This window comes from Lytechinus variegatus, chromosome 1 (genome assembly GCF_018143015.1).
Source record: "Lytechinus variegatus isolate NC3 chromosome 1, Lvar_3.0, whole genome shotgun sequence".
In the NCBI taxonomy this organism is placed as follows: Eukaryota; Metazoa; Echinodermata; class Echinoidea; order Temnopleuroida; family Toxopneustidae; genus Lytechinus; species Lytechinus variegatus.
In genome coordinates, this window is record NC_054740.1 from 77,186,384 (window position 1) to 77,201,854 (window position 15,471).

Consider the following 15,471-nt stretch of genomic DNA (forward strand, 5'->3'; position numbering starts at 1 on the left):
TGAATAAATAATGAGCTGGATGATCTGGATCCAAACCCTCTGAAACTTTCGCTTATTCCACATCATCAGCCTTTATTTTTTAACCCGCCCGTGGAAATTGATAACTCCCGGGTGATAACTCCATGCCCCCACCCCCCCCCCCCCCTTCACTCCCTATATATACCGTAAATATCAGCTGATCCAATGGAAAGAAATCAGCTGATCACTGGAATAATTGCGGGTGTCGGATCGTGCGCGCCATGCACACGGTGAATCGATACGGTATTATTCACCGTTCCAGCACATCTTCAGCAGCATTCTCTTTTCTTAGCTTCTTGAAGAATTTTAGTAGCCACATCATAGCTGGATAAAACAACCTCTGTTTTCCTTTGCAACTGATTTTTTTTAAAGGTCAAAACCGTACATGTAAACTGTATCGAAGCCTGCTATTGTTATTTAAATTTAGTTGGGAGATTGAATAGAGCCAGCAGAGCGAAACGACGACATGGGTGAAGGAACCGAGATTGACCCAGCCCATACCGGCGATTGTCATGGAGTTGACAGTGGGCGAGTTACGGCTGCTGGAAACATGGCGTACCATGCGATGAACGTAGAGGATGGGGCCGCGGAGGAGGAAATCTCGAAAAGCAAGATGATGTTTGTGGAATCAACGGCGACTATGGAGACTGTAATATTTGACGATGATTCTGTGTCGTATAAAAAACTTGAAGATGGCGCAGCAGTGTTTGATGATCCAGAAATTAAACCCATGATGACATCGAACGGTGATGTCGATAAAGCAGCCCAAGTCAAAACCCGTAACGTGAGCGTATCATCTGCAAATTACACCCGACTCTACAAACGACGATGGTTGATGTTGGGTCTCTTCTGTATGCTGTCTATGAGCAATGCCTTCCAGTGGATCCAATATTCTGTGATAGGAAACGTTCTTGTTGATTATTATAATGTAGAATACATTGCTGTTGACTGGCTATCAATGATTTACATGCTTGTCTACATCCCCCTTATTTTTCCAGTTACATGGTTGCTGGAGAGGGCAGGACTAAAAGTAGTGGGAATCTTAGGGGCAAGTCTCAACTGCGCTGGGTCGTGGTTCAGATATGCGGGAGCAGTTCCTCATCTTTTTCCATTGGCTTTTGCAGGACAAACACTTTGCGCCATCGGGCAAGTTTTTATTTTGGGCATGCCAGCCCATGTAGCAGCAACATGGTTTGGTGCGAAAGAAGTATCCACAGCATGTGCGATTGGTGTATTTGGCAATCAGGTTAATAACATTTTCAATATGCTTACCTGTGTGTACACAAAAAAAGAGAATAATTTTTAAAATGTAAATTGACCCCTGGTACAAACAAGCCTGAAATTGAGGTGTTGATCCTTGTTCGAATGAGCATATAGACTAGTAATTTGAAAATGGTAATTAAAATGTGACTTTGGCCTGGAGGAGAGTTTCTTCTTCTTCTTCAGGTTAAATCTGCCTCCTTCAGAAGATTGAAGGTTTAGTGACATGTATATGATTTCTGAACTGAACATTCACTTTCCATGTACATAAAAAAGATGGGATAGGGCTGAATTTCTCAATACTAGATACATAAATATACGTAAAATAGATACGTAATAGATACATAAATATACGTAAAATACAACACCCTCTTTTACAATGTACCTACATTACAGAATAACTGTTATACTTACAGATGATTGTGGGAATTCAGTTTTCCCCACATTACTTCAAAGAAGTTTTTCTTGCAAAAATCTTTGCCATTGAGTCCGGATTTACATGTATTCTCCAATTTTACAATAAATATGGTTTAAGCATTTCCATCCACTCAATCTACTATCATATCTTGGTCTAAATCTCCATATCATATGACAATTACATGTATGGCTAAACCCATCATAACCTTGTTCATTGAATGAGTGGTTAAACCCAATAAGTGTACTATCACTTTGGTCTAACATCATTTGGTCTATAAGATATGTCTAAATGACATTAAATGTAAGTCAAATACAGTATCTAATTTGCACTTTGTTTGAGTATAGACAATTGGTTCATATTCATTTTACATAATCTGCATGTGTACTATAAAGGGAACAGGACATTTACTCCTGCGATTATTGCTCCTCTAATTTCTTTGAAGATGTAAGGTTAGTGCTATAATGGTGACAGGATTTTCAGTTCTCCTTCAGCATGATTATAGGATTAATATTAATATAATGTAGTGGAGGTTTGTTTGGTTAGGATTTTCTTAGGAGCAAATGTCATGGATCCTTTAATACATTATCATATGGCATATGGGTTCAAATATGGATTCAGCCATTCGGTACTTGTATGAAATTAGACAAAATTATAAATGGGCTAAATGGACCAAGTTGGACTCAACAAACTGGATGAAGGGACAAGAAAATAAAACCCCACAAAGTAGACAATGAAGACCAAGTCACAGAGGTAACATCACCAGTTTAGTGATTACAATACTATTCATTGATTCCTTACACTGCAAAGAAAAATTAAATTTGACAGTGAATTGATTCTTTTGGAAAACTAGAATTTGAGAGTTGATAAAAATTATCACCTCTCTGTAATCAAATTTGACCTTGAACAAGTTTGTACTCTCAAATGTTCATTGTGTTTCATAAGTAATTCAGAAATAGTTATATAAAAACAGATAAAATTGTCAGGGACCTGACTTATTTATTGTTACCATTTGCTTGTAACTTTTGAAACTTGTCCAGAACCTTGTATGCAATTAATTTTTGAATTACAATCTTTCACACATTGTTTGTGGTATGGTGCTCTATTCTTTTCTGGCATTGGATGCAAATTTTGACATGAAAACTCGATACATGTACAAGCTTATTGATGATCAGACTTCATGAGGGTCTTTACAAATCACTTTATACAAGCATCTGCACTTTTTCTGTTGAGTCAATGTTTAAGTTATCAATTATTACTCCTAAGACTTATTCTAAACATTGCTAAAGAATCAGTAAAAGCATTTTTCATCTGCTTTTTAAATATTCATGAACATTACTGAATATCGATACAATTTTTCTTCTTTCTATTTTTCTCATCAGCTTGGTGTTGCCCTTGGTTTTGTTCTTCCACCTCTCCTAGTCCCACCTGATGGTGATGTTAAGAAGAATATGCATAACATGTTTGTGGGAACAGCAGCCATCACCAGTGCATTGCTCATCCTTATTATTGCAAGTATGTCATATTATACATTCAAATGAGTATTAGCGGTCCACATTCTTCTGAAAGGTGCAAGGTGAATTTATGGTTGGTTTATATTCCACCCTGATGTCTGTGACTTTTTATAAAAGCAGAAAAACTAGAAACAGTATTAAAGGGATTTGGCAAAACAGGTGAAACAATGACATAGGTTGATGAGTTGTTGAATATTATAATTTTGTGACATCACATGCAAGCATCTATCGCATATGTATATTCTATACATATTTTTTCTCATGTTTCATGATTGTTGGATAAATTTCTGAAATCAAATTTTTACTCAGTTTGCAAGAGAAGTTTACCAGTCCTGTATGAAAAATATACATGCATTTTGATGTATGAAAACCTGGTGATGTATGAAAAATATACATGCATTTTGATGTATAAATATGGCTCTGCCTACCTGTCATTTCTAGGATGAACTGCTTGAAAGATTTACAATTTCATTTGTTAATTGTTGCCTGACATAGCAACAATACTTAACTTTATTACTTGTTCAAAAAATGCCATGTGCATGGTTTTCTGAAAGAGAAATTAATTTCAAACTTAAGTTTAGGCACCAAAATCGTCATTATTCAAAATGGATTATTTTAATAATCGTGATGTATCCATCTACTTTTGCTAGTTCATGTTTCATGTACACAGATCTTTTTGCGTAATAATACCATCTCCTAGTGAACCCGTGTCACTCCCGATCACACAGGTTAATATCATGTTTGCCTTCGCACCGCGAAGTTCGCAGAGTGAAGACATCTCCAAGAAAGTCTCTTCTTAAAAGAGCTAAGTACACTACCATAATACGTTTTTAGGCCTTTTTTTATTGCTTCTTTGCAACCAGATTCTTTGCCAACCCTTTTTTACTTAGGTACTGTGTGATTTGGCTCATTTTAAATTCCCTGAGCACGACTTTTAAGCAATTTTGTTGATTGCTTCTCCCTTTTATCCCAGTGTACTAGTTTTGTACACAGTGCCTATGCGAGGTCTTCTTCCTCTCATAGCTTTCCCATGCTCTCTCTTGTATGATAGTTCTTAAATTATTCTTGTCTTTTGTTTCGCGAATATAAATCCTTTGCTTCACAGCCAGAGTTTCAGGTGTCGCCCCTTCTCTGAGGTTCGAAACCTGAATTCCTTACGCTGCCTTCTTTTAAGATTGCAAACGGACTTGTCTTTATTCAGTCTCCCTTTTTTAGATTTTTAGACTTGGTTTAGCTCCTTTAAAGAGGTTCTTATCTTTCCTTATCCTGTTTCTTCTGGCTTGATGGATTATTCAATTAAATCAATTTATAATCCTTGCCTCTCTTGTACTTGTTTTCATTAACCTTTGTCGGCCTTGTTAAGTAGTTAATTATTTCAGTATTTTTTTGTATTCACTATAACAGAACAAATGAATTTATAATTTATTTCTTTTGTTTTCTGTTACTGCACCTTTGGTGCTCCACAGGTGCCCCCCTGTTTTTCTCCCTACATATTTTTGTTGTTTTTCAGACAAACAAGAAGGAGAGGATGAGCTCCGACTCATCCTTCTTCACTGCCGTGGTCGAGTCCTCCTCGGGTGGTTTTCCGAAGCGGCAATGAGTATGAAGGCAAAAGTAAGAGTCCATGACTCATCTATGGATACGGCTCCCCGGCCTTCATCCATAGTGAGAAGAGGAGATGGAGGGTCAAAACAGGCAAATGAGATTATAAACCATCCTCAAAGCCTCCCACCTGCGGTTCTTCCATTTGGGAACTGTCGAGGCTCCCCCGAGCCGCCCCTTGGCTGCCGCCCAGCAGCTTCTTGGCAGCCTTACGCTACTGCAACAGTAAGCCACTCACGCTATTAAAAGACCACAAGCTTTGTGGCTCCATAGGAGGGAGCGAAAAGTGTCACGACATGAACCCGGTGCTTACTGACACTCGTACATTTGATGTACGGGCAGAGCAATATCACAACTTTATTTTAAGTTCCTGCATACTCTCAAGCTCTGTGGCGTGTTACCCACCAGCTCCATGCCTCCTTATCCTTTGATTCATGGCGTATACATGTAGAGGGTGAATCGTAGGCATCTTACACGAATAAAACAGAATGAATTTTCTACAACCACCGCAACCTGCTGGGGCACAAATACCCCTTCTGTCACAGGTTTTTCTTTGCGCCCACTCAAGCAATCACCTAATTGTGGGGCGCAGCCTTGGCTCCCTAACCACAATCAGCTGGTTGGAGTTTCAGGGCATCATTGAGCACTTTTAGAAATGCACGTCGACATAGTCAACTGGTACGAGATGACGTCATTTTTTAGCGTTCCATATGCCTCAGGTCCTCACACACGTCCACTATCAGAATCGAGAACCTCGCCACATCCATTTTGCGGTTCTCCTAAATCATAGTCGACGTGCACGTGAGTGACGTCATTTAACCGCTCAAGCTCAGCATGAAGTTCAAACTTTCCCTTTTAAAACACAGTTTTCAGTGACTTTTTCACAAAATTAATGTAAGTTGTACGATGCATTATGTTTATCATATTTGAAATTGCTTTCTGATCTCCAAAATTTATATTGATATATATCCTAACTCGCGTGAAAAGGAATCAAAGCAAGTGAAAGGGCAAGTGTGCACAAGTTGCACCTTCGCATCACCCGACCGGGTCGCCAGGCGAAGGTACGCCCAGATCTTCCGGGTCGGGCAGCGTGTCATGACCCGCTGGTTATCGCGCTGTTTCAAGTGGACGTACGTACACGTACAAGTCGAGTGAAATCTAAAGTCAACCGATCTGTAGTGAACGAGGGCAGACGACGACGTTGACTCGAGCGATCAGAGGACTGCTACGACGTTCTCGTTCACTACTCCTAAAAGTCTCTATTACTCTACTTCGCTACCCTTACGGTGTACATCGAAGCGTGAGAATTTTTAGGTCAAGCTCCCCGTAATTTTTTGCGACTCCACCGGAGTCCACCCCCTTCTTGAGATCTGAGGATTCGTCCCTATTGACTCTACCCCCATTTTGTCCGCAGCCTGGCATGCTGGATGGATTGACGTGTTCTGTGTGTTACACAACATTACTAATCAAATCCCCTTATGGGCAATTTTTCACACTTTTCATTTGTTGTTTTAGAGATAATCCTACAATGAAAAGTGTATAAAATTGTCCCATGTAACATCACTTACCATAAAAATGCCGTAATAGAGGCAAAGAGCCTGGAATCTCTCCAACCCTTTTTTGCCACACCCTCAAGGATGCGATGGAGAAGAAGAACAAGGTATACCTCCCCAAATCTTAGGGGTAGCACCTTTACACCGGTCCGGATGAAAATACCTTTCAGTACTGATTTTTCACTGACGGCCCAGCCGAGGTCTTATCAGTTTGCCGTCCGGGGAGCTCCAGTCGGTAATCGGGGTTTTTCCCTAATGGAGTCGGGTAGCCCTGCTAGATTTCTGAGAGATGCCATGGGGTTTATCTTTAGTAATTTGCCACGGCTTCCCTGGAGCGGTATGTTTTGTCGCTGGTCAGGCCAGGCTTATTCCGTCCTAGCTCCAGTTCACTTTTTACTGCCACAGATCATTGCGCCGATCGGGCGTGTTTTTATCTGGTCATACATGTACCTGACACACACATGGCTGGCGACGAGTCCCTTTCCCTCAGATGAGCACCGGGTTTCGACCACTGCTCTGCTCCCCATGTCATCAGGGATGGGCTGAGGTTGGTTTACCACTCCTTGAATGAGCATCCACACCTCACCTTTTTGAAAAAAAATGTCCACTTTTGAGTTGGTCCTTTCTAACTTCAGCACAGTGATGGTTTGAGGCCTATTGTACAAGACTAGTCACGCGACTTCCCTGTAGTATAATACGCCCTTTTGGGGGACTTTCACACTGCCCAGTTGGCTTAATTCATTGTAGATTTTGCCTCTTTAGGTAAGGAGTCTGTTGGTTACTTTTACCACAGACCCATCAGGGCGGAGCACACCAGACTGTTGCCTTGCTATGGCTTGTAATCAGGGAGGCTTTCACACCATCCCGTCATAATTTTACCACATTTTTGCACAAATGTGCTATTTTGGTGTAGGAATTTATGAACAGGTCTCTGAGATTTTTAGCACAGACGGATCTGAATCCTCGCCCGGGTGTATTTTCAGGGAGGCTTTCACACCTTCCCTTTGGTGTAAATTCTTCACCTTTTGGGTGTAGGAATTTGTGTACAGGTCTCTGGTTTTTAAACACTGCCAGACCTGAGCCTCACGTTGTGCTACACTTTGGAGACTTTCTTCACACCACCCCAGTATCATGCCCTTCCCCTCGGCACTTAGTGCACTAGATAGCAATGATACCTATGGCTTGTTGAACAATACGATCGACTTAACCTCAAGCAGTTTTAGTCTTGCGAGGTAATAATAATAATAATAACAGCCAATTTTTATATAGCGCTTTACCCAGAGCGGCTCAAATCGCTTTACAGCACATTATTACCCTGGTCATGGGATTCCTTTCAATCCCACGAAAAGTGCACAATTTCCACTCCCTGGGGAGCATTTCTTGCATTCATCGCAGCCTCATTATGGCGCTGGCAAATTCAAATATACAATATATTTCGCATCCTACCAGGTCAAGAGTGGCAAAGTGTGGATTAACGCCTTGCCAAAGAACGCTAGACTGCACTGGGATTCGAACACATGACCGTCTGTTTAAGTAGCACTAGAATACCTTGTACCCTGCATAGCGCACTACCTACATGTATCTGAAGCCTAGCCTCTTACTCACTTTTAGGAGGATTCTGCTGGTCCAGAGCTCACGCCTTCCCACGTACTTTCTTTTCTGTTCCGTAAATAAACTTCAGATTAGTCTAGGTTTTACACACGAAGTTTGTCAGAGATGCTTATTGCATCTCCTCAGGCCGGGCGTGTATGAGCTCACTTCAGACTTGGCTGCCTACGCCAGTGACAACCAGTCTCAACCTGAGGTGCCATGGTCTACAGCGCCCGACTGCACCATGAAAGTCTGATGTTCTTGTCCAAGACATATACATATACATGTAGCCTAGGTTAGGCCTTCTTGATCGCATCACGTTACATGCTTATTTATACAAGACATAGTATGTTCGCAAATTGGAACAACCCATGTATTCCAGCATGAAGCCTGCCTTCCCGATTTTTCATTTTGGATTTCTTGGGCGATCCAAGGGGCGGGTGCAGGCACGTGGCTATTGATGTAGTGTGCACTCATCTTGAAAGTGTTCTCTTCAATGGCTTAAGACGCTCCTGGCGTTTTGCCTTTTCTTTACATCCTTTTTTTTAAAGGAAAATTCCTTGGCTGAGGAGAGCTTGCGACCTCAGCCTTGAAAGCAGCGGCCTCCTTTTTGTGAGATGCCTCCCACAGTTATTCGTGCCAGTCTAGCAAAAGTAGATGGATATATCACGATTATTAAAGTAAATCATGAAAATGCTTACCTGATTTTCTTATGAGATAATCGGATGTATCCACCTACTATCCCCCCTCCGTCCCCTCTCCTTGCTTGACAACATGTCACTTTGCCAGTGCTCATAGAGAAGGTTTAAAGTGCATGAAAGCATGATATACATGTAGGTGTCAGCGAAAGTGGCATGGGTTCCCCAGGAGGTGGCGTTATCGCGCAAAAAGATCTATAAGTACATATTTATTAGAGGGCAGTCCATGAAACATGAACTAGCAAAAGGAGATGGATACCTCAGATTATTTCGTAAATAAGAAGATCACGTAATTATTTTCATGGTTTGACATAGGAACATAATTATTCTTATATTACAATTACAATGTATTTGCATAAAATGTGCAAATATATATTTTGAGAATGTTTGTTGTGATATTTTTTAGAGTTCCCTTGCTTCAAATAATATTGCCGGCTCTTCAAGGAACTTAAAAGCTTGTGTTCATAAATTTACACCATATTTTAAAAATTCATGCAGACTGTACATTTCAATTGTGGCTTGAATCAGCAAGGGAATCAGAAAAATATGTTGCACCTCAAACCTCTTGAATTTAATGGAAAAAAAATTGTTGTGAACACAGAATTTTTCAAATAGTTGTCCTGAGAAATATCTTCCCCCAATAATTTTATAACATTTCAATGTCGCACACGTCTTCTATTTATGAATAATCAGGTCAGGAGGCTTTCTTTGCTGTGATGTAAGATTTGATTTTGTGGCAAAGTATTAAATGATAATTTGCAATTAAAAACGCTTGGTGTCCATAACCCTACATGAGTTGCAGTAAATGGTAATTTACATTTTTATTTTTTTTTTTACTGATTGTTACTTTTTGTTTATTAAATAGTTCTCTCAAGAGAAACTTCAGATATATATTGCAATTAATTTCATTATAAATCTTGTAGGATTATGATTTGAGTTGACATTGTCATGGCAATATTTTCTCAATAAATTGAGATTTTCTTATAGGAGTAAGTTTTTTTTTATTCACTCAGCATTTAGAATTACGATATGGAATGCCAAGGGGGATGGGCAAATTTATCACCCCCATGCAATTAAAGCTCTTTTACAGCAAAAATAGAATGTAATAGATTCAGCAAAACAGCCTACCATCAATAATCCAAGTTTGGCTATTACCATGTTGGGTTACAGCCTTATTGGGTCAAGTTCTTAATTTGTAAGTAAGAGAGAGAAAAGTATTATAATACCAGCATAACTTTGATCTGAAGACACATACCCATGTTGATCAGGGAATGTGAAAATCTATCTTGTATTCCCCTCTAAAAATATGTTCAATGCTGAATGCAGATCAGGTTTCCTTTGAGAGAGAAAAATCAAATTTTCATTGCACTCCAAAGGTCAAAATATATTTTATTATTTTGGTAAATGAAAAAGACATTGTCTATTTATTGGTAAGAAATTACGTTCTGATTCTAAAAAAAATTGAAGAGAATTCACAGTGCATATATAGTCCTTAAACAATGATATGTATCCAGCACAAAGGCAAACAGTAAATGAAAATTACATTCATAACTAAACTCTCCTTCCCATGTTCTTGGGAGCAAGTACCTGGTACTTGATGAGAACAAATAAAAAATAAAATCATTTTGTTGTATAGTACGTCTTCAGCAGTGGCTAACAAACCAATACCATACATGTATGTTGGAAAATTAATATACAGTGCGTATCAAAAAAAAGTTTACACTTTGAAAAAGCCATGGGAATTAAAAAATATACAACATGTGGGTAATTTTTTCACATATAATCTTGGGTTTGGGTCTCATCTATCCAATGAAAGTAAAAGTTTTGTCAGAATGTTACACTTGAGTGAGCACTGTCCATTTTTGTAAAGCTCGCAGAAATCAGTTTGCGCAGAAATGCTCGTTTTCACGCTGTGTTAAGTGGAAACAGTGAAATCAAACTTACCCTGCGAAACATTTCTCATACATTTCCCTTGCACTTTTAGTCAGTTGAAATAAGATGGATACATTCAAGCATTTTGTAACGATTTTGCCACCCAAATTGAAATTTCAACACTTAGTAAGCACAACCTTTACCCTTTTTGTGCCAGCTGGATCTGAGGACATAACTGAATATGAACAAAAGTTTATATCAGACATCTCCAGCATTATTTCACTAAATTTTTACCATTGAAAGTGGGTTTACATTTCATTTTTCATTTAATACTTGTTTCTCCACACTTTTCCCAAGCTTGGCAGCGATTAACAAAATGAAAATCAAGCTTAAGCCATTCCATGTAAATCACAGCTCGGTGTAAAGCAAATATCGTCACGAAGGCCTCGGTATGTGGGGGAGAGGGGTGGGGTGAAATGCTCTCTTTAAAGCGTTTTGGGCAAGGAAACAAGTCAAAAAAGGTAAAAGATATCTTCAAATCAAATCTAATAGCTGAATTATACATGTTCTTCATGATAAAGGTCTACTTTTATTCACATAACTATTTCAAAGTTCTGCGCAAATCATTTTTCACTAACTTTTTCAAAAGTAAATGGTGCTCACTCAAGCGGAAATATTTTTCTACATTTATATCGTCATTTGATTAAATGGATCTGTACCAATGTTAAAATGTGGAAAAATCTTCAGGATATTACAAATGTTTAATTTTATAGGATTTTTTCAAAGTGTAAACTTTTTTTTGATACGCACTGTATAGTTAGTTGGGATAGTTTTAGGGAAAGTTTGTGTTATTGTTCAAATAAATAAACTCTTATACACATGAACAAATGTCCTGGGCCCGTATTCCATAAACGAGATAAGCTTTTTGCTTAAGTTTGAGCAATTTGTCTTAGAATTTTGCTTGTCTAAGAAATCTTCCCTAACAAAATTTTATAAACTTTAAGACATTTGTCTCAAGTCAGAGGATATGGCTAAGCCAAAGTCTCAAATTCTATGACGTCATGAAAAAATTGCAACGTCGCACAACTTTTGTTGCAAACCTAATAGCTGCTCCGTGGTAAAGAGTCTGTAACGTTTTATGTGTTAAAGCAAAATTTTCCATCATACGAAATATCAAGATGGAGGCTGAGAAAAAAGGAAGGTTTATTGCACTGAATGAGTGAAAATTACACTAATAGCAGAAAAAGGAGAAAGGGGAGATATTTTGAGACCCACGCCTAATTCATGTATCACCTTTCAGGATAAAGAAAAGGCATTGGCCGACATTGCCTTGAAACTAAATCAATTAAGACAGATCACAACTGTCTTAAAGTTAGGGCAAAGTTCTTAGCCATGTTGAATTTATGGAATGCAGACTCTGCAGTTATAAGAAAAGTAATAGCCATTCATCCTATATCTGTCTTAGTCGCGCAAAAACTCTTAGCAAAATTCTAAGACAATTTCTAAGACAAAATTGTTTATGGAATATGCGTCTTGGCTAAGAATTTTGTCTTTGACAGAAAATATGACAAAATGCTTAGATTTCTGACTTAAGTATGCCTATCTTGTTAATCGAATACGGACCCTGGACTTCTATACTTTCAGAGGTTCTCCATGCTGAAAATTATATCAAATTGAGCAAAGTTTCATAAAAGTTTGTGATGAAAAATGACAAAATTATCAATAACATTTTCAATTTTTACATTGTTTCTTTTATTAAAAAAACCATCATGAAAAAAAAAGATTGAAAGTTGATTTGGTGTTATGTAAAACAGGGGACACATTGTTTAAAATGCACATATACCCTAAATTTATTGAAAAAAAAAAGATTTACTTCAATAATCTTGTATATTTAGATTATTTACTTCTTTTGCTAGTTCATGTTTCATGGACAGCCCTTGAATATTATGTAAACAGATTTTTGCGTGATAGCGCCATCTCCCATGTCAATTCGGCTCACACTTAGATCATGCTTGCACGCATGTTAAACCTCTTTGAGCACTCGCCCTCGCCGAGTGAAAACGTCCCGCTTCCAAAATACCTCTGAGGCCCTTATTTTGTTACTTCTTTGCAACTAGATTCATTGCCAACCCTTTTTATGGGCTGCTGGCAGTATGATGAGTCAGCCCGAGAGACATGTACCTGGCCAGCCGCCCCAGCAGCTCTCGGTTTTATTCCCGGATAGGAGACTGTCCATTTAGACTCCTCCCCCCCCCCCCGCAGTTCATTGAGAAAGACTACTCGTCCGTCAACAAATTCTTCCATGACTCATCCATGGGCACGGCTCCCCAGCCTACACCGCATAGTGAGCACTACTCTAACGGTATCTCCCCATCCTTTCTCACCTACTGAGTCTGCTGATGATGCAGAGGAGTGGTTTGTTTTCTTTCAAGGGTATCGGCCACGTGGGGTATCCCCCTTGCAGATGAATTTAAGCCTGCTTTTGAAAGGGCACATCCTCCCTGCTCCAAAGAAATTATTTATTCCTCATGCATCAAGACTAGAGTCTTTTCACAGCAATGAGCATCTCCCCCAATACGATGGTTGGGATCTAGAGTGAGTACCTGCTTCCCCGACAGAGAGAGGAATATAAGCCCCGACCAATCAGGCAATCCTACCTCTTGCTTGGAGACTCAGACGATAATGAATTTAATTCATAACACCCTCGAACAATGTAGGCTCGTTTCACCAAGCACTTCACAGGCCACATCTGGTGGTGTCCCAGTACACCATACTGATCGGACAGGCATAGAAAACTTTTCCACTCAGAGGGAAGCCACCAGTGTTACTCATGTTTCACTGGCACGCAGGTTAGCACAGGAGATGACTTGACTCCCTCCATGCATCAGGTCCTGCCTAGTACAGTCAAGCCGGCTCAAACTAGTCATGACTGCTGGCAGTATGATTAGTCAGCCAAAGAGACATGTACCTGGCTAGCCGACCCAGCAGCTCTCAGTCAACGCCTCATCTAGGAGGAGACTGTCCATTCAGATGACTTGCCCCCCCCCCGTAGGTAATTGAGGAAGACTACTCGTTCGTCGATGAATCCTTCCATGACTCCTCTATGGGCACAGCTCCCCAGCCTTTACCCATAGTGAAAAACACTTGTTTGGGGGAGCGATCGCCTCTTTCCTCAAGAGGAGATTGAGGGTCAAAAACAGGCAAATGAGATTATGAACAATCCTCAAAGCATCCAACCCACAATTTTTTCCATTCAGAAACCGTCAGTCTCCCCCGAGCCTCCCCTTGGCTGCCGGCCAGCAGCTTCGCGGTAGTCTAACGCCACTGCAACAGTAGACCACGAGCGTTTGTGGAAGAGGGAGCAAAAAATGTTACAACATGAACCTGGTGATCATGTTTCTACATTTGATGTACCTATTGAGCAATATCACAACTTTAAAGAGAAATTCCAGTAGTTGCAGTAAACACTGATTTCATGAGAAAGTCTGTAAAACAAGGCTTAATTGTCATATCATCGAGGATCTTGATCTGGTATACAGTTATATTAACTGAACTTTGTGAATCTTGAAATCTACGCTGAAAAATGTTCACACCGAAGATCCCCAACACAGATAAGCGCACGTGGTACAATGTATAATTATTGCTTAGAGCGTCGGGCCCGACGCTCTACCCGAATCCTGTGCTTAATTGCTGATTTATCAGCAATTACACAATTTCTTCCAGAATCCTTTGGTACATGCGTTTTATTTATACAAACAGACACTTTGGTGGTCATTTCATTGGATTCTGTACAAACTCATTTTGATATCGTTACCAAAACTAGCATAATTTACCTTTAAGTTGCTGCTTGCTCTCAAGCTCTGTGGCGTTTTACCCACCAGCTCCATGCCTTCCGTATCCCTTGATTTTCAGTGGAAGTAGGCAAATTTTCAGCATTTTACGCGGCTGGATCAGAATCAATTTTCTACTACCACCGCTTCCTGCCTGGGTGCATATACTCCTTTTGTCGCAGGTTTTTCTGGGCGCCCGCTCAAGCCATCACCCCCTAATTGCGGGGCTCGTCCTTATCTCCTAACCACAATCAGCAGGTTGGAGCTTGCTACTTCTACTTCGCTACCCTTACGGTGTACATCGAAGTGTGACAATTTTTAGGTCAAGCTCCCCGTAATTTCGGAGCAAATCCACCTCCAGGTGTTCTTGAGATCTTTGGGTTCATCCCGATCGACTCTACCCCCATTTTCTCTGCGGCCTGGGCCGCTGGATGGATTGACATGTCACATAATATTCCTAATCAAATCCCATTTTAGGGGCAAAGAGCCTGGAATCTCTCCTACCCCTTTTCGCCACACCTTCTAGGGTGCGATGGAGGAGAAGAACAAGGTATACCTCGCCTAATCTTAGGGGTAGCAACTTAACACCGGGCAGGACGGAATTACATTTCAGTACTGATGATTATTTCACCGATGACCCAGCCGCGGTCTTATCAGTTTGCTGCCCTGGGTGCCAGGGAGCTCCATTCGGTATTCTGGGTTTTCCCAACACATTCGGATAGCCCTGCTAGATTTTCCCAGAGATACCATGGGATTTATTGTTGGCAGTCCGCCACAACTTCCCCGAAGCGATATCTTTTATTTCTGGTCACGCCATGCTTATTCCACCCTAGTACCAGTTCACTTTTTACAGCCTCAGATCATGCAGTCGACTGGGCTTGTTTTTTATCTGTTCATACCCGAAAACACCTAGGCACACCTAGCTGGCGGCGAGTCCCTGTTCCACACATGAGCACCAGCTTTCGACCACTGCTCTGCACCCGTGTCATTAGGGATGAGCTGAGCTTGGTTTAGCACTCCTTGCGGGAGTAGTCACACCTCACCCATATGGGAAAAAGTACCCTCCTTCAGTCCTTCTGAGTTAGTCCTTTCCAACGTCAGCACAGTGACGATTTGGGG

At 40.3% G+C, this 15,471-nt stretch overlaps 1 protein-coding gene across 1 annotated transcript in view; it reads left to right on the forward strand.

Moving 5' to 3' along the window:
* Positions 1-207: 207 nt before the first annotated feature.
* LOC121423697 (feline leukemia virus subgroup C receptor-related protein 2-like) overlaps positions 208-15,471 on the forward strand; it is a 50,165-nt gene continuing 34,901 nt past the window's right edge. The window contains exons 1-2 of the mRNA XM_041619126.1: positions 208-1,264; positions 3,076-3,208. Coding sequence (XP_041475060.1) covers positions 485-1,264; positions 3,076-3,208 — 913 coding nt within the window. The 5' untranslated portion in view covers positions 208-484. The remainder of the gene's footprint in view (positions 1,265-3,075; positions 3,209-15,471) is intronic.